Source organism: Taudactylus pleione, unplaced genomic scaffold (assembly GCF_031769625.1).
Source record: "Taudactylus pleione unplaced genomic scaffold, aTauple2 ptg000500l, whole genome shotgun sequence".
NCBI classification, from domain to species: Eukaryota; Metazoa; Chordata; class Amphibia; order Anura; family Myobatrachidae; genus Taudactylus; species Taudactylus pleione.
The window spans coordinates 2,440,454-2,461,074 of NW_028284902.1; the positions used below are offsets into that span (position 1 = coordinate 2,440,454).

Consider the following 20,621-nt stretch of genomic DNA (forward strand, 5'->3'; position numbering starts at 1 on the left):
GGGGACTTGGATAGGATGACATCATCATTTTGATGGATATGCAGTATGAACTACATAACCTGATCTTAACCGAAAACACACCCTCCAAAGTGACGTACAGTAACTGATCATAATTGGCTATTGCACGCTTAAAACAATGCCTAGCTTCCTGGCTCTGCTTAGCCTTGTAAAAGCAATACAGTGTAGACGCTGACGTACTTTTTGCTGTCTGTGGTCAAAATGTCTGTTTAAAAACAAATGTAATATGTGCACTGATCAATTTACTGCCGATGCCCGGTGAAACCAACACCGACAATAGATGCTGTACAGCAGCATGTCAGCGTGCATTAGATAAAACGAATATTCACTGCACGCCGGATAACTTATGCGCCTGAACTATACAGCATAGTGTGGCTTTAGACACTACCAGCCATCATATGGAGTGGCTGGTATAGCTGACTATTTACACTAAGGGAAGACAAATCCTTTTCTCCCAAAGTTAAAATTTACAACCTGTGTCAGACACACATGGCAGAACTCTGTAGTCATTGAAATGTCAGGGGGACAAAAAAATCGGTGCCAAAATTGTTCATTAATTCAATGCTGAGAGAATAAATAAATAAAACCTATAAACAATATAGCCCTAATTAAAGCTAATAAAAAGCATCAATATAGTTGGATATATATGCACATCAAAATATCTATTCTAACGTCAGGGCCAAAACTAGTGGTTTTTGTCACCCAGGGCAAGACTGTAATTTTAACGCCCCCCCTCCCCCTGGTAATTCCCCTGCAGCAGTGCCCCCATAGTAATGCTCCTTCAGTAGTGCACCTATAGTAATGCCCCTGTACTAGTGGCCATATGGTAATGTTCCCATAGTAATGCCCCTGTAGTGCTCCCTGTAGTCCCTCTGGTAATGCCCTGTAGAGCCGCTTACACACAAAAAAATACTTGCCTTAAACCCCGCTCTTGTGACCGCCGCCGTTGGGTCTGCCCGGCTGCTCCTCGGCACTATGGGAGAGACGTCATGAGGTCTCTCCCATAGTGCCTGTGGGGAGAGCTGGAAGCTGGAGTTCAGGAGAGAACTCCAGCCTCCGGCTAGTGCGGCACTGCGGGGAAGGAGCTGGGCGCCCGCTGGTAATTCAGCGGGCACCCGGCTTAGTCTCCCTGTGACGCCGGATGCAGCTGTGCACATGCACTTCCAGCCCCCCCCCCCCCCCTAGTAGCGGCCCTGCTAAGTAGGGAGATACAATTTGACAATCAGGAGGTTTAAGTCCTCAGATAAAATTGAACTGCATGCAGAGTATTAAGGGGAAATATGGATAGACACAATTGTTGCAAAACAGCTTGCATAACATAAATTTTGTATCTAGATTTAGAACACAAGCCTTTACAGACAACAAATGTTTATATATAAATTAACATAGCTACAATCAACCCATGCATGTCTCTCAAACATTAATTGGTTTCTTAGCACATAAATTAAGATAAAGGACTAAGATTTATATTTAAAATGGAAAGACCAAATACAGACACATAGTGTATTATACACATTTACACTTGTTTGCACTTTTTTCGCTTAATGTCACCTATATTTTGCTATTTTTAATTCTTAAAATATGAGTAAATATAATTTATATTTTAAATACAGTTGTCCACATATACAAATCCATTCTTCTTTTTGCTCCTACTTGTAGTTCAATAAATACCAAAGGGCTGGCACCTGTAGTTCCACTGTAAAATATATTCTATACACAGTATAGGCCAATTGCAATCCAGACTGCCTGTCCAGCATGCAATTAGCAGATAATGCTTCTAACGGGAAGCCACTGCAATTACTGTGGGATCACTGGTGATGATGGATTTTTACCAGGGTGGGGGGGGGGGGGGCGGCTAGAATCCTGCAGCTTCTAGTTAAAATCCACCACTGAAGAGCTGTTTGTGGGTGGTGATGGGGAGGAGGGGTCTGTGAAACGCAGGCATCCCAGTGCGTTCATACACTGTTGCACGGGCGTGCATAAATTATCCACTGTGATGCCCTACACAGCATGAGGCCTGATAGCATGCGTGGAAGTTAGCAATTTCTGAGTAAGGTCAGTACTTGTGCAACTGTGGATGAGGCTGCGATTGTACCGATTGTTTCACAGTCTTGCTAAACAGTACCTATATGTGCAAGGAGCACGGCACTGGATTTGCGTGGCAGGGTTCTCCTGACTGAGCTTCCTGCGCCAAGTGTGAATGCTTGATTAGACAGACGGACACAATCAGCCCACGTGGGAGTGGACCGCTGCCTGGAAAGGGGATGTAATGGTTGTGGCTCAAGGGAACCAGAGACCGTGCACCTCCTCCAGCAGAGACTTACCACCACTTTACCCAGGTAAGTTCAACACCTATTTGGACATACACAAAATTTACCAGATAATTGACCCTTAAAAGATTTTTTCCAACAAAAACCACTACCTCACCATCCAATTCAAGACTGTTACCTACACACGAACCATAAACCCCTATCTAAAGTGTATGTGTATGTAATTATAATCAAATGTTTGGACACCTTCTCATTCAATGGTTTTTGTTTATTTAAATTTTTCACATAGTAGATTAATGCTGAAGACCTAAAAACTATGAAAGAACACATATGGAATTATGTTGTAAACAAATCAAAGTATGTTTTATGTTTTTAGATTCCTCAAAGTAGCCTCCTTTTGCTTTGACAACTTTGCACACTCTTGGCATTTTCTCAATCAGCTTCACGAGGTAGTCTCCTGGAATGGTTTTGAATTAACAGGTGTGCCTTGTCAAGAGTCAATCTGTGGAATTTCTTACCTTAATATGTTTGTACTAACCCTACTGCTGCACAACACCACTGATGGTCTCACAGTGGAAACCACTGTTTGGTTAATGCAATAATATGGATTACAACAGTAGTCACTCAACTCAGTCAAGAGAAATGACAGTCCATTACTTTGACATGAAGGTCAGACGATATATGGAACATTCAAAGTTCTTGAAATTTATCAAGTGCATTTGCAAAAACCATCAAATGCTATGATGAAACTGGCTCTCATGAGGACTGCCCCAGGAAAGGAAGACCAAGAGTTACCTCTGCTGCAGAGGATAAGTTCATTAGTTACCAGCCTCAGAAACTGCTGCTTAACAGAACCTCAGATTAGAGACCACAGCCTTCAGAGTTCAAGTAGCAGACAAACTCAACATCAACTCTTCAGAGGAGACAGCGTGAGTCAGGCCTTCATGGTTGCTGCGAAGAAGCCACTACTGAGGATTAACAACAAGAAGAGAATTGTTTGGGCCAAGAAACACAAGGAATGGTCAGTAGACCAGTGAAAATCTGTACTTTGGTCTGAGTCCAAATTTGAGATTTTTAGTTCCAACCACCATGTCTTTGTGAGACGCAGAGAAGGTTTCTGTGTGTGTGGTTCCCACTGTGAAGCATGGAGGAGGTGTGGGGGTTTTTTGCTGGTGACACTGTTGGTGATTTATTCAAAATTCAAGGCACACTTAACCAGCATGGCTACCACAGCATTTTGCAGCGCCATGCCATTCCCATCTAGCTTGCACTTACTGGGACCATCATTTTGTTTTTCAACAAGACAATGACCCCAAACACACTTCCAGGCTATGTAAGGGCTACTTGACCAAGAAGGAAAGTGATGGAGTGCTGCGTCAGATGACCTGGCCTCTGCAATTGCCCAACCTAAACCCAATTGAGCTGGTTTGAGAAGTTGCACTGCAGAGTGAAGGAAAAGCAACCAAGTGCTCAGCACCTCTGGGAACTCACTCAAGACTGTTAGAAAACCATTCCAGGAGACTACCTCATGAAGCTGACTGAGAGAATGCCAAGAGTGTGCAAAGCTGTCATCCAAGCAAAAGGGGGCTATTTTGAGGAATATAAAATATATATTTTGATGTGTTTAACACTTTTGTTTACAACATAATTCCATGTGGTCTTTCATAGTTTTGATGTCTACAGCATTAATCTACTATGTTAAAAATTATTTAAATAAACCATTGAATGAGGTGTCCAAACTTTTGACTATGTATTCTAAAAAAAATATATATTTATACTGTACATTTATTAACACTATTACCCCTACACTCACTGGCCAGGGGTGCTGGGAAGAACCCTGGGCTTCAGCCCAGGCTTGGGGTGCTCAAGAGAGGGGCCCCTTTTATTGAGGTGTCACCATCTCCCCTGGGAGCCCTGGCCTGACTAGTTGGGGTTCTTTTGCCAGGTGACCCAGTGAAGGGTCATATGGCTGTGGTTATACACTGTGGCTAGTTTGAGACAGGTGCTGTTTTTAAAAATACAGGGACCCCCACCCTTTTTTTTTTTTTTTTTTTTTTCCCCCCCCCATATTTTTTAAAACCACTACTGGCTCTTGGAGCCCAGTGCTGGTTAGGCTTTTGAGGGTGAACCCTACATTATATTATTCTTATTCTATCACATACACCATCAAAAAACATGCTGCTTGGTAAATTTGAGTGTTGCAGCTATCAAGTTTCCAGTGTTTCAGCAATGCTGTGAGTGTTTTGGCTCCAACCAGGCACTATTCTTGGTAGATCTACCCCTTATTCAGAGTGGGACTTGTCTCTGACCTATCTGCAGTTCCTATTGCTGAGCTACTTTATTAGAATGCAGTGTCTCCCCCTTCATATTTACAATTGAAAAAATGTGGGGCAGATGTACTAAGCTCTTAAAAGTAATGCATTGAGTGAAGACAGGAGCTGATCGACTGACTGACAGTTAGGAGCTGAGTGGCTGGTAGTTTATCACTCACCAATTTATTACTTTTCAGAGCTTTGTGACCTCTCTGGGGGAGATGTACTCATGTGCAGTAACAATGAAGACTCTGGGAAACTGGTAAGAATCTCTGCCAGCACTGATTGTTGGATCAGTCCTATTGGTGCATCATACTTCCAGGAAAAAACAAAAAATATGACATCTTCTTATTTTTTTTAGATTTCCAAAGTAGTGTTAATAGAATAGTCTTTAAGTATATGTTCTGTCCTTGCATTCATCCATTTATTTTCTCTGCAGAAAGGGCGACCCTTTGAGTTGGTGGTAGACGCTGGCTGTGGAACCGGAAGATCAACACGGCCTCTGTCAGAACATTTCTGCAAAGTGACTGGAATAGACATGAGCGAGAGTCAGATAAATGAAGCAAGAAAATGTACACCCCATGAGAATATCACTTATCAGTGAGTATATAAACTGTTTGTCGACCTACATTTTCTACACTAGGTGTGTGGAGGAAAGAACTTTACAATAAAAACCTGGAAACATATTGGTGGGAAAAAGGGCCAGCTTAATATAACTAAAAGGAAAAAGTGGTTGCAAAGAAAACAGCCCTACTCACAGTATCACCATCTTGCCCAAACAATCCAATAAAGTGTAGAATGGGGCCAACTGCCAGTCTATCACTAACAACTCAAGATATCCAAACTCCCCCTGCCAATGACACACAGCCCACTGGGACCAGTGGTGTCTCTGCCCCCAGTAGGGTAGAATCAGCCTACCAGGTTTTGTGGAGAGAGCAGCTCAACATCTACAGCATGACCAGCAAAATGATAAAGCAGACCATCCCAATAAAGGGGTGGGAATTGCCATAGACACAAGAGACCTCCCAACCAGGAAATCTGTTATAAACCAGCAACTCCACCAACAAAAATCTCCATCCCTTAACTGTAATAAGACTACACAAATCTGACCATACAAAGACACCCCTTAAATGTTTACCTCATGCTCTGAAATGTATTCTGACACAGCCTAGCAGTTTAAATGCTATAAAATGTTTAAGCCTTTCATCTTGCATTAAATAGGAAAGAAAGCTAAGGACTCTGGTGCTAAAATAATTCACATTAAAACAGTTACTTTGTGTAAGCTAGACAATCTAGATTTGGCAAATGGCTGCACTTTAATTTGAGAGATCTTTGATTTGTGTATAACAATTTAGGAAAATGTATCCATTACATTTTAAACTGGCAGTAATTTTTTTTTTTTTTAGATGGATTTCATTCGGCAATAAATTACAGAATTTGGAATAAAACTAACATTTGATGGAAAATATATTTAATCTAATAAATGCTTTGGTATAGCTAACCTTAAATTTTCAAGAAAACTACCTGAACACAGAGCCAGCACAGTGCCTCGGGCAAAGCGGGATAGGGGTGACCGCCGCTGTTCTCGTGCACTACTGGTGGTCTGTGCTCTCACATGGTTCCGGCGCCCTTAGCCATGTGCAGATACTGTTTGTTCGGCTCCTGATTGGCCGCCTGGCTGTGTGACTTAGCTATTACATAATGGAAGTTGGCGCGGGGTCGGCACAATACGTGAGGCTGCTGCCTTAGGGGGGCACTCTTTCCTCACCTACTTTCTCCAACACGTTTATTTTGGGCTTGCAACTTCCAGTCAATCAGCACCGGGTTTGCACCTCGAAAGCAACTCTTCTTTTCTCTTTCCATGAGAGCTGCCAGCAGTTGGCTATTGGGCGGGAGGCTGGGAGATGGTGAGGCAGAGTAACAGTGCATTATTATTTGCATCTATAGGGGCTCAGCTTGCAATTTCCCCCCCTGGAAACTGTCCATTTTGCTTCAGGGTCCATGGACAAATAATCGCACTAACAAATTGGCGACATTTTACAATAAAAACCATAAAGGGCGTGGCTTAGCCGGTTATGTTTCACTTTATTACCCTATTATATTAACATGATCTGGCCATTATCGAGCGAATCACTTTCTGTACGTATATGTTCTGGATTCAAATTGGTGAAATGTTTGCCTCGGGCATAACAGTGTAATTATAATTTTGCATGAACCTCCAAAAAATGGGACCAGCGCTCCTACCATCAGGGATACTATTATGTACAAATCCACAAACTTTTGTTTACATACTACAATTCCAATGTCAATAAAGTTGTTCCTTTTTTTTTTTTTTTTTCCCAGAAGAGTGTGACAAGGGGTGGCTTTCTTCTAGTGTAGATGTTGCATTCATATCACCTCAAAGATAAAAAAATAAAACCACTTCTCATTGTGCAGATCATACAAGAAAGCTAGGCTGTGTACCCTTTTCAGGCCAGCATGTCAGTGGGGTTAAATCTATGATCCTCGATTCTTCATACAAGTTTCAATTAGAGATGAGCGGGTTCGGTTTCCAGAGATCCGAGTTTAGCAGATCCGAGTCGGATCCAAGCCGGCTCAGATGTTCCCGCTTTACTCTGATCTCTCAAATCGATGCAAAACCATAGAGATGAAAGCTAGAGAATCGCAAGATTTAATCTATGATCAATGTAGTATATAAGGACCACACGACGGATGCCATTTCACTCTGGCTGTGGAGACTGAACAGGGAGGGTGGGTAGTGTAGGACTAGAGGTGCTGTCTGCTGTGTCCTGAGCTGGTGATTGCTGATCCATTCTGGGCTGGTGTTGTGACTGGTGTCTGCTGTGTCCTGTGCTGGTGTTCTTCATGTCTGCTATGTATATCTGGGCTGGTGCAGAACTGCAGATGCATCTGGGCTGGTGCTGTGTCCATCTAGGCCCAAGTTATATTGTCAAAGAGAAAAATCTGTTTTTTTTTTTATAATTTTCTGTGCGTGTTAGGCTTAACCGCAGTACCACACAAGATCCAGCCACACAAGTTGCAACCTAATGCTGCCCGATTACAGTAGTGTTCAATCTGTGCTCTGGGCCCAAGTTCTGTAGCTGAAGGAAAAAATACAAATCATAATTTTTTTATTTTTTTTTAATTGTGCGTGTTAGGCTTAGCTGCACAAGATACAGCAATGCAACCTAGTGCTGCCCGACTCCAGTCATCACCAATCTGTGCTCTGGACCCGGAAAAGTGTTTGTTTTTGTTTGGTTTTTTTTATCCTGTGTGCGCACGACGGCATCGTGACATTTTTTGTATTCTTGGCTACACTATTGGTGCTTGTGACACTGCTTCAAGACCGCAGAAAATATGGAGGGCTATCACATTACAGGAGAGCAAGGCCAAGAACCACATGTTGTAGCTGCCACCAGCAGTCATCATGATAATGTAAGGCCGTCAACTTCCTTGTCCTCTATGAAGGCCCATGCCTTCAATCCTCAAGGGTATCCCAACCATCATCTTTGCACAGTCCTCAACTCTATTAATAATTATATCTATCAGTTTTGAGCCAGCAAACTGGATGCAACCTTTTGGCCCTTTTAACTAGATGGGGAAAAAAAAATCAATGTTATGAGGTAACCAAAATTGACTGGAAATGAGTGGAAATAAATGTAATTGAGGTTAATACTGTAGGAACAAAAAAGTTAATTTTCATGTGATATTTTTTAGTTTTTTTTTTTTTAGAAAAAAATCCAGATTCAGAACCAAAACACGAAAACAAAACAAAGAGAAATTCAAATCCAAAATCAGGGGAGATCCAGAACCAAAACACAAGGGTCGGCACACATCTCGAATTATAATATTAAATCATCCCTGTGCCATGGGAGTGAAGCTAGAATAAATCTATAGTAATGTATGTACTCAGATTGGCCAATTATGGTTTCTCTTTACAGGGTCTCCACAGTGGAGAAGATGCCATTGGAAGATGCTTCTGTGGATTTAATAAATGTCGATTCTGCTGCTCACTGGTTCGCCATAGACCAATTCTTTCTAGAAGTAACTCGAGTACTTAAGAGCAGAGGCTGCGTGGCACTGCATTGTCTGCATCCAAAGTTTAGCATACAATATAAGGATTGTTCAGAGACATTAACGAGCCTTTATAATGAGGTAAGAATAGATTTTTATTTTTTATTCATGAATAAGATTGCAGGGCTATTCATTATGTTAATTATCAGGCTCCGAGCTGACCCTGATAATTAACATTCCTACTCTTGGCAAGCGCCGCTAGGAGCAATTCATCATTGCTCAGGCACGGAGAGAGCTGACTTTCGGAGTGGCTGTCTTCCTAAATGTTTTCACTGCTCCTCCTTTTTGAGTCTGACTCGGCAGTGATAGTGCACCTTCATGAACTGGAGTTCACGCAGTGGCACTAAGGAAGGACCCGGACAGGGGTTGAGGGATCCGAAAGGATTGAGTTTTCAGAGCTTGATTTGTTTGGGTCAGCAGGGCAGATGTAAGAAGGTCTGGAAAGTGATAAACTAATAACCAATCTGTTCCAAATGGTCTTTTCTTTCAAACAGCCAGTAAAAAGACAGAAGCTTAGTGTCTGGTAGTTTGACTGTCTGTCTAATTTATCACTTTCCAGAGCTTGGTACATCTCCCCCCAAAAGTGTTCTCCTGCTGTTACCTTTATGATGAATGGCCCCAAAACTTAATTTCTACAAAACAGATGAAAGTGAACATTTTCACCTACTTTTGTAGAAATTAAGTGATACTGAATAATGACTGTCCATAAAATGTGTGCAAGGGCTTGTACCTGTAGCATAAATGGTGAGCTAAAATGTAAGAACTGTAAGTATGTGCATGAAGACCTCCTGATGGCAATAAAGAGCCACCCAATAAATGTTACCACTCTTTCAAAGCAGCTATGATGGCTAAAAGTTCCTTATCTTTTTGATTCTTTAACTTCATTGGGATGGTAATTTCTTGGGAGTAATTTGGATAAGTATGAAGTACTTTCTCCTGGTCTTTTTGATAAGTCTAGGTCCATTTCCAGAATGTTAGGTCTGAATTAATTATCAGAGCTGTTAAAGCCTTCTTTAAAACTGTAAAGTCATGTTGAGCAAATACAAACATTGGATTAAAGTGGTAATGGGAACCTCAATTTTGGGGAAAAGTTCCAAATAAAGTGACAAATGTTTGATGCTAAAAAAGTTTTAAACCACTTAGAAATCTTTTGGATGAGGCCATGGTCAGTGGCCCTGGGGTTGGTAAACTACATTTGTGAACCTTTTGGGAAAATGGTGTGTCCAATGGTTCTTGTTTGATGGATCACATGTCCAGTTTTTCAGTAGGTTAGTGGAGCAATGGTTAAAACCATTAAGACTGAGTATGTCAGAATGCAGTCAAAGAAGATTACCACAAGTTGGTCCAATAGATCTCAAATTATTAATGTAGTGAATTGCAAAGTGGGTGAATCATTGTAAAGGCAACATCGCATAACAGAATGGGTTTGGTTCTGAGTTAATTACACGTTGAGTGAGTTATTGCAACTGTGCATGTGCTAAAATGTCTGACATCTCCTTCGGTACATGTGTTCATGAGGGAATATATTAAAGGTAGAGTTTGGCTATTTTGTGTATTTATAGGTTATTTTTCTGTGTGATTTGCAAATTGGGGGTTTCCAAAGGCAAATTTTGACTATAAAATAAAATCCCAAACAAAATCTACCAAACATTCATACTTTGTAATTGAGACTCCTGTAGGGACCTATGTCAAAAAGTTGAAAATCAACTTCAAATCGACCAAAAAATTTCCAAATAGACCATTAAAAACAGGTGTTTTTGGCTTCTAAATGCCATTCTATTAGTAGTGACTTAATTATGATGCCTATAAAAGGAGACACAAGCATGTGGTGCACTCCATACTCATTATAAATATGACCCTCCTCCAGGGCTGTGTAGACTGGGCTTGCCCGCCCACATGCCAACTACGCAGGTGCGTAGAGCACCAGCTGGCAGAGAGCGCTGTGAATAGCCACCGGGAGCATGACCACAGACACTGAAGTAGTGAGAACTCCACCTCTGCTGCCAGTGTCTCCGGATCCTATCCTATGTGTATGCATGCAATGTGGTGTGATAGCATCACTCCCTACACACTCCCATGTACCCGCCTGCTTGTGTTTCAGCATTGCCTGTGCTAGTGATGAGCGGGGCTGTTCAAGTTGAGCGGACACACTGTGGCGCCACCCCATAGCTCATCAACTTGAGCAGGAATGTGAAAAACTTGTATGTGCTACTTGAATCCCACCCCTGCATGCTACAGGCAGCTTCAGGGATGCACAGCTGTCACCCCCTGCCATAGAGAGACATTATCACTGCTGGCATTGATTGTGCTACATGGTAGCTGGTCCTTCTCCCAGGACTAGCCACCAATACTTTGTGTTCCTACTCCTTTCCCTCACCAAGACCCCGCCCCTTCTATCTCCTTCCCAAATCACAGCAGTGCCTCTGCTCCTCCTACTGTCTGGCTCTATCCTACACTGGAGTTGCACAATGCGATGAGACCACCAGACTAGTAGTAGTAGTGACTTCTACAGGCGTGGTGGTAAGTATCTGGGGAGGGGGAAATGTGAATGTTATTTGAGAGGTTTGGGGTGGGGGGTATATAAATGTGATCTGAGGGGTGGGGGTGTAATGTGGTGTGGGGGTTATATTGTTTGAGGGATGTGCTGTATATTATGTGGGGTGGGGGGTTACTGTTCTTTGAGGGATGTGCTGTGTATTTATGTGGGTTGCTGGGCATATTAATGTGATCTGATGGGTGGGGCTGTATTATGTGGTGTGGCCCGGGTATATTCTTTATTTCCAATGTGTGGGGTGTATGGGTGGTGGTTTATTAATGTTTGAGGGGTGTGCTGTGTCATGTGGGCTATTATTTGAGAGGTGTGGGGGTATATTCATTTGATAGGAGTGGGGTTTTATTATGTGGTGTGGTGGTATATTGTTTCAGGGGTGTTCTGTGTATTATGTGGGGTGGGGGTTTATTAATAAAGGGGTGTGATGTGTATTAAGTGGGTGGGGATGTATATTGTGGGATAGGGGTTATTTAATATTTATTTGAGAGGTGATGGGTATATTATATTTCCACAAGACCACACTCCTTTATATTCTGGGCGCTTGCATTCGGCCCATGCACTGTTACTCCTTGGGTTGTGTGTATGTATATGTGTATATATATATATATATATATATATATATATATATATATATATTTTTTTTTTTTTCTCTTACCTAAAAAAAAACTTGTCTTGGGCCGGCCCTGTGTGTAGAGCACTTTTCCAGGGCCATCTTGAATTTCACAAGGCATTGGATGTCTGAAACTCTTCACACACTGGAGCTGGTTGTGCTTTAAATGCCCAATAGAATTCACAGCATTAACTGCTGCCTGCCACATTGGCCCGTTTTCCTCTTGAAGCTGTGTGTTGGGCCTGGTGACCAAATAACTCGTCAAATTTGGACAAGATGTTTACCAACCAAAGCACAGTTCTCAAAGTTAAACCTGACATTGTGGCCAGATTTAGTGTTGTCAGGTTGAGGCTCCTATTATAGGCATCAATTAAATTCCTAGCAATAGAAGTGTGTGTGTATATATGTGTGTGTGTATATGTATATATGAATATGCGCGGGTTCGGATTTCTGAAATCCGAACCCCCCCGATCCGAATCAGGCTCCACTTTTCCGGCCTGACTCTGATCTGAAATCGAGGCAAAACATCATCATCCCGCCTTCCGAGTCTCGCGGGTTTTGGATCCTATATAAGGTACCCGCGTTGGCGGGTACCACGTTAGCAATTGAGCCCCCCCTGTGTTTGAATTGTGTGCACTGTGGCTGCACGTGCATCAACAAAGGAGCAGCGCCAAGCGTGCGCCTGTGTCCCATAAGTAAAGGACCGGCTGGCTCATTTCTTAAAGGGTGGTGTAACCCACAAAGTGCACTAGTCTCCAACAAAAAAAAAATATTTTCTGTGTTTGTGTGCGCCTTAGCCGCACGTATATATCAATATAACATAAATGGAGGACCAAACTTTCTCAGATAAAAATAAAATAGGGAAAGATCAAGAACCACTTCCTCCTAGTGCTGAAGCTGCTGCCACTAGTCATGACATAGACGATAACATGCCATCAACGTCGTCTGCCAAGGCCGATGCCCAATGTCATAGTAGGCACATACAATCCCAAATGACAAAGTTCAGAAAAATGACCTTGAAAAAAACATTTAAATCATCTGAAGAGAAACGTAAACTTGCCAATATGCAATTTACGACACGGAGTGGCAAGGAATGACTATGGTCTTTCCCTATGTTCATGACTAGTGGTTCAGCTTCACATGACGATGCAAGCCCTCCTCCCGCTAAAAAAATCAAACGAGTTAAGCTGGCAAAAGCACAGCTAAGAACTGTGCGTTCTAAGAAGATATCACAAATCCCCAAGGAGAGTCCAAGTGTGGTGGCGGTTGCGATGCCTGACCTTCCCAGCACTGGACGGGAAGAGGTGGCTCTTTCCACCATTTGCACACCCTCTGCAAGTGCTGAAAGGAGCACCCACAGTCCACTTGCTGATATGCAAATTGAAGATGTCACTGTTGAAGTACAACAGGATGAGGATACTGGTGTAGCTGGCACTGAGGAGGAAGTTGGCAAGGAAGATTCTGATGGTGATGTGGTTTGTTTAAATCAGGCTTCGGGGGAGACCGTTGTTGTCCGTGGAATGAAAAAGCCCATCATGGTCATGCCTGGGCAGAAGACCAAACATTCCACCTCTTTGGTGTGGCAATGTTTCTATCCAAATCCGGACAACAACTGTCTTGCCATATGTACCATATGTAAAGGTGAAATAAGTAGGGGTAGGGACGTTAACCACCTAGGAACATCCTCCCTTATACGGCACCTGCAGCGCGTTCTTAAAAAGTTACTGTCAAGATCAGAAACTTTGGGTAAGACCGTAAGCAGTCCAGGGACATCTAAATCCTTTTCCTGTTTTATCCAAGGAATCAGTGGATGAGTATGACATCTTGCCTCCGTAGAGCCATTTTGTGCAGGGACACATTAATTGCCAGCTTGTTTTGTGGGGGTCCAAACGAACCAATCATTTCAGCCACAGTCGTGTGGCAGACCCTGGCGCTGAAATGATTGGTTTGGTAAAGTGTGCATATCCTGTTTATACAACATAAGGGTGGGTGGGAGGGCCCAAGGACAATTCCATCTTGCACCTCTTTTTCTTTTTTCTTTGCATTATGTAGTGTTTGGGGCCTAGTTTTTCAAACTGCCATCCTGTCTGCCACTGCAGTGTCACTCCTAGATGGGCCACGTTTGTGCCGCCCACTTGTGTCGCTTAGCATAGTCATCCAGCTACCTCGGTGCAACCTTTTGACCATAAAAACAATATTGTGAGGTGTTCAGAATAGACTGGAAATGAAGGTTATTGAGGTTAATAAGAGCAGAAAAACCCACAAATTCTGTGATTTTAGCTGTTTTTTTATTATGCTTTTTTTACAAAAAAAAAAAAAATACAGACCCAGAACCCAAAACACGGAAGGGTGGTTTTGGCAAAACCAATCCAGATCCAAAACACGAAGAAAGATCCAGATCCAAAACACGAAAAGTGGCCGGTGCACACCCCTAACATATATATTTTATTTAAACAGTTTCTTATATAGCGCAGCATATTCCGTTGCGCTTTACAATTGTACGCATTAATAGAACAAAACTGGGTAATAACAGACAGATATATAGGTAGGAAGGCCCTGCTCGCAAGCTTACAATCTATAGGGAAATGGGCATTGATACACAAGGATAGGTGCTATATATTGCATTTTGGTCCAGCCAGAATGCACAGTTTCTTGGTTGGCTGCATGATCCAGTCACACAGGAATGTTGACCAAATGTCATGAGGATGTGAGAAAGACAGTGTGAGATCGTGTGTGGACTGTAAAAAGGGGATGTAATTAGATATGAAGATTATGTGGGAGGTTCTGGAATTTGATAAGCTTGCCTGAAGAGGTGAGTTTTTAGGGATCGCTTGAAGGATTGGAGACTAGAGGAAAGTCTTATTGTGCGAGGTAGTTCATTCCATAGAGTGGGTGCAGCGCGAAGAAAGTCCTGTAACCGTGAATGGGAGCAAGTAATGCATGGGGATGAGAGACGCAGATCTTGTGCTGAGCGGAGAGGTCGGGTTGGGAGATATTTTGAGTATACATACATACATACATACATACATGTGATTTTTAGCTTCTAGTCTATTTGGGGATTTATCATTCGTGGTGTTTTTTAATTTTATTTTTTTTGTAGTTTAGTCTTTTGAATGACTTTATGTTGGGGTGGGCACCATTGTGTATATGGAACCGCCCTGACACTACTGTACCTCACGCCCAGGTTGGCACTGGAGCTGCGGCCAATCGTGTTGTGCTCTCCTGCACCGCATGGAGGAGGTGCAATGTGCGGTCTTTTAACTTAGACCGCACATTACACCACCAACTCCTCCTCGCAGTGCAGGGGCTCTGCAGCCTATTTCATAAAGCACAGCCCCTGACTGTTCACGGCCGTTATGCTGCCCCCTTGTTCCAACGTCTATGAATCCGACTGTTAGGAGTGAGAGTTCTGTAGTGGTCTATGTGAAGGCATCGGTTTTGGTCTGGATTCGGTTTTATGGTCTAATTTGCTTTTAAGTAAATCCATGACTTGCAAATCACACAGCATAGCCTATAAATACACAAAGCCATAATCGACCTTTAGTAAATATACCCCAATGAGTGCAGTCATAATTGTATATGAATATGTAATAACACTTGTTGAGGCTTTAAGTACTCCTTAACCATTATGTTGATTGTATTTATGTGGCAAACTGAGAAACACCATATTCTAGGAGTTTTCATTTTTTGTGTACTTCTGTCCTATTCAGCTCTATGTGGTGGGAGCTATGTGGGGTCACTCATGGAGACCTAGATATGGTTTTGACATCCATCTGTCAGGATAGAGTTTTGGAAAAGCTTAGACTTTAGAAAGGTTGTGTGGGAATGGCAATTGGTGTGGAAGCTAGTGCCCAAACAACATGTGTTTGCACCCAATTAATCTAACAGCAAACCGGATGCTTATTTTTAAACCCTGTTGCCCATCTTGACCATAAAACAAAAGTCTGTTTATAGCAGAAATATTTTGGGAGTGTAGTTTTGGTGTCAGTGTCACAATGTGGTATTCCAAAGAAGACCAGTGAATATAACCATACATTCAGCTGTAAAGTACAATTGGGGAGATTTTAAGTGGTTTCTAAGGGTAGCAATCAGTTCCTAGATATAATTTTCTAGACTAATGATAGAATCTGGTGGTTACGGGCAACACCTGCTTTTTCCCTCAGAAGTTTTGCTAAAAACTACCCCTATGCACTGTGACTTGTATGTTGCAATCTGATACACAAATCGTAATGCTCTTCATCCTTGACAAATGTACTGTTCACACTAAAGGTGCGTACACATGGGACGATTCGCTCTATGAATTAAATTGTCCCGTGTGTCCTTAGCAGGGGTGTGCTCAGTGTCGTTAACAACACTGAGCACACGCACAGAACTATTTCATGAACTAAATCTTTCAGTGCTAGCTCCCTCAGTCATCCCGAACATGTCCAACCTGACGATATTGTCAGGTTGAACGGGAGGTTCAGGTGATTAACGATAACTACCAACTACAAATGGGAGCGTGCATTGGTCATTATCGTTCATCTTTTGGGACTGAAAATGGACGATTTTTTGAACAACTGAACGATAACGTTATTGTGTCGTCGTCCAACAAATCGTCCCATGTAAGCATTTTTTTTTTTTTCCCTACCATTTAAAATAAAAATGCTCATTTAACAATTTTTTTGCACAGGCTATTGAATACCTTTCTGTATTCGAAGAAAAGGTGGCAAAAGTTCTGAAATCACAGTATCAAGAAATGTTTGTGACCTTGCCGTTTTCTGATAAGAAAAGGTAAGAATGCAATGTTAATCTACAATCTTTGCAATTGGCAAACCCCACAGACCTCATAAAGTTTGCATTACTCTCAATTATAAGATTTAAATTATATATATATATATATATATATATATATATATATATATATATATATATGTGTGTGTATGTATATTTTTTTTTTTTTTTTTTTTTGGGCAACATGGAACTAGAAATATTTATCCTATGATGTCCATTCACATTGAAAAATAATTCACGTACTACTATAACTGACACTGACCTGTATAATGTGGGACCACAGGGCTTCCCTATGGCAACAATCTGAAACTGCACTGACAGACAAAATACTATGTGTGTATGTATGTTCTGTAAGTGGTGCTGGCACTTTTTTTTTTTTCTTTGGTCTAATTTTTTAATTCTTAGAACTACTGTACAGTAGTTTCAGAAACCAGAATATATCTGTGAAATGAATAAAATAAATGCCCACTTATCGTGCATGTGGAAGCTGCTGTAGAACTTGTATCAGGTGAGAAGTTGAACTCTCACCTTTATTCATATAGATTTAAAAAAAAAAAAAGCACAGCATATCCCTCAGACAACAAGTGAAAAAAAATAACAAACCATTTATTACATGGGTCCTCATTCCAAGTCTGATGCAATTTCGGGGTCTGGTGCACTTGAGCGTTCTTCTTCTTTTTTTTTTTTTTTTTTTTTTTCTTTTCTGAGCTCAGAGTTGCAGTTGCGTTTGAGACATGCTGTCAAATCCAATTAATTGAAGCCTCTTAAACAGTCACAAATAAAAATACTTGCATGCCTCTAAATGAGAACGTATCGGCTTGTAATGATTGCCAATGTCCAGCATCTGACTTTGGCTGAAATTCAATGTGCTACAGCAGATGGAGGGAATGGGTATGTAATACCGGCTGTCGTGATACCTCCTGTCAATACTGACAGTGGCATCCCGATCGTCTGTATCCCGACAGGGGTCTGGTAAGTACACCCCACTAACCCTCCCTGTTTGTAGCCTAATAACACCCCCCCCCCACCCCCCTAGGGGTCCCTAACCCCGTTACGCTTAGTAAACCAAACCCCTCCCTCCTCCCCCGCGACTAACTCTTAGAGCACCCCGAACTTACCTCACTCGGGTTGGCGTTCCAGTGTTGGGATTAAGATAGGAGTTGAAATACAGATGCCCATCTTAAGGCCCTTGTCGGGATTCAGCTGTCTGTATTGAGACTGGTGGCATCACAGCCACCAAACTCATAACTACATCCCGATAGGATGAATTGACCAAATGTGTGCTGTGGGCCACAATTGAAATGTGGCAGGTGGACAACCCTTCAATACAGAAAACCATTGCTTAACGTGTAGTCCGGGCCCCAATAGCATGCAGCTGTATCCAATACCTCAAACACTTGCACTTGACCAGAGTAGTGGCAAGTATTACACATCAACTCATTTTAATTTCTGTATTGGAAGCTTCAAGATTTGTTATTTCTGTGATTGCAACCAACTGATGCTAGTGGATGAGGGTGTTGCAGCTTAACTGAACTTTTCTGTGCTGCTTTCAGTTGGTTACTGTACTGCCTGGGCTATAAATCATCCCTGAGATCATTAAGATCCAGAACTCCCGACTGTATCTTACATGTCCCTGGAAATGTGCAGGGACCACTGGCTATGAATGGTATAGTAAAAATCGTATTAAATAGAAAATGGCTATGAACACACTGCCTCATTTAAAAAGTTCTTTGTGCTGGATGGTCTGCCCAGTGTACATCAAGCTGCACTCAGATTTTGAGATGGCCACATCCATGGTGCAGCCTGCTTCCTGTCTTATGCTAATGTGACAATCCACCCACATACAGTATGCTAAATAGCTGTAAATCTGCACCCCATCCCACCCATTGCTATTATGGCTGATCCATCTGCATTTCTTTTTATGTTGACTCAGAATCAGGCCCATAATATACATTCTCAGGAAATGCCCCTGCAAGAAAAAATTGCCCCATTAAGGGCGGGATGCAGTAAAATGAGAAATAGTCAAACCCCCAAAAAAGTGCACCGGGGCTTGGTTGCGGTGGGTAGCACTATCTCCTGATGGCGTTACCCTATAGAAGTCTACATGCTTCTATCAAGATAGTGCTGTGAGAGGGATCCAATCCTAGCTCGCCCGTGGCACTAGCTTCCTTCTGCCCATGTGCAGATGGACTCCAGAGGGGCTTCTGGGTTAAGACCGGACATCCCTCTCGCAAAGGGCCGCTCTTACTGAGAAAGCAGTCCTTTGCAGTATTTATGCATACCAGCGTTGCTGATGCCGGCATGCATGTTGAAGGGTGGCGGGATGCAAATGCGATGCGTGTGTAGAGTTCAAAGACTCGTTCTGCAAATGTCTAACTTCCTATCGTGAAGATCACGTAATATCTTTCATTTCTTCTTTGAAGAAGACTGTTTGGTTAGGCCCAGGAGTGGGTAACTTGATCTCTTTGAGTGCCCGACGTTCAACAATACAAGCAAAAAATAAATATCCAGAGTGACCTAGAATATAGTACGAAATTAATAGATGGAAACTAAAAATGCTTGGCTTCCTGAACTTTTTTTTTTGTCAGCTGCACCCCCTGAAATTCTTAGTGAAGTGGGCAGGATGGGAAGATTGTAAGGTGAATTTATGGGTTTGTACTGAGGGGTAAGGCTACAATTGCCCAAATCACATCATTTAGACTAGGGATGAGCAGTCCGGATTCCACAGAACCCAGACCGCTCCGAACACTGGGGATCAGAGTCCACCCGAGCCTCGGCTCAGGTGTTCCTGCCGACTCTGGTCCCCACTGCGAGGCCAAACGTCAGCATCCTCGTGAGAGTGAGTAACTCGGGCGAAAGTTTGCCTCCTACATAAGTCGCCGGGACCCGCAACTCTGCGCCATTCATTACAAGCCAGTCATGCTGCGCACTTCTCTGCTTATATTACTGCTGGCTGTGTACAGGGACTGGCTGTGCTGGCAAAGTGACAGTATAGAGGGCACTGACTAACAAGTATAGCGCAGCATACATCAGCGTGTAAAGTATAGAGGCTCAAGTGGCTGTGTAAAAAAACTTAAGAGAAAAAAATATATAACTTCTTTTTTGGTGCTATACCCCTCTGTGTATACAGGCACCATGACTCAGTGGGCCTTAGCCCTCTGTGTGTGTCCATAACACAAGTACTGTGACTCAGTAATGAGTGGCAATGTTTCATAGATGTGCTTTAGACTGCAGTGTCTGTCCTGCGCTCTGTCGCTAATACCCCTTTTACACGGGAGCTAAAACCCGGGTTTTTGAAGGGTTAACCTGGGCAGCTCCCTGGTGTAAAAGGGGAGAGGGTTGGATCGCCAGGTCGAGTGATTCGGCAATCCAACCCAGGTAACTAGCAGGGTTTAACACTGGCGTAGCCCGTGAACCCTGCTGTGAGAACAGCGCACTCCGGGTCACGATGACCTGGAGTGTGCTGTTAGCCGGCCGATTGGTCCGGGTTCAGTGGCGCTTGGAGATGATGTAATCTCCAAGCGACCACTTTCACTCCAGAAAAGCCGGGTCTATGCAGCGCTGACTCGGGAATATCCCGAGTCGGCGCCGGCAAAATTCTGGGTCTGATATGGATAGGAACTTTGTTCCAACTCCAGGTCAGACCCGGAATTTAGGTGGAAAAGGTGTATTAGTAACCAGCCAGCTCACTGCAGCCTTTGGCCAATAATGGTGAAAACAATATTGTGAGGTGGTCTAAATTGACTGTAAATTAATGTTATTGAGGTTAATACTCTAGGAACAAAAAAAGACCAAAATATGTGAATTTAGGATTTTTTTTCAAAATATCTTGCACAGGGTGCTACTACACCTGGAGCCAGCTCTGCCAGGATCAGATGGTGCTACAGCTCCAGGCCTCCACATAAAAAGAGGCCCATCAATATGACTGCGTGATTAGCAGCTGCCTAACTGGCCATACATTTTTTTTTTTTTTTAAGTATTTAAATAGTTTTTCAAGTCACCTGTCCCTTTAA

At 42.6% G+C, this 20,621-nt stretch overlaps 1 protein-coding gene across 5 annotated transcripts in view; it reads left to right on the forward strand.

Annotated features, from left to right (window-relative positions):
* LOC148501835 (uncharacterized) overlaps positions 1-20,621 on the forward strand; it is a 44,510-nt gene that overhangs the window by 15,768 nt on the left and 8,121 nt on the right. For 4 of the 5 annotated variants that reach the window (XM_088449909.1, XM_088449910.1, XM_088449908.1 and 1 more), the window contains 3 exons: positions 5,040-5,200; positions 8,542-8,755; positions 16,508-16,608. In XM_088449909.1, coding sequence (XP_088306035.1) covers positions 5,040-5,200; positions 8,542-8,755; positions 16,508-16,608 — 476 coding nt within the window. Of the gene's footprint in view, positions 1-2,168; positions 2,358-4,797; positions 4,863-5,039; positions 5,201-8,541; positions 8,756-16,507; positions 16,609-20,621 lie in introns of those variants that run through there. The other variant, XM_088449906.1, reaches the window with a different exon arrangement.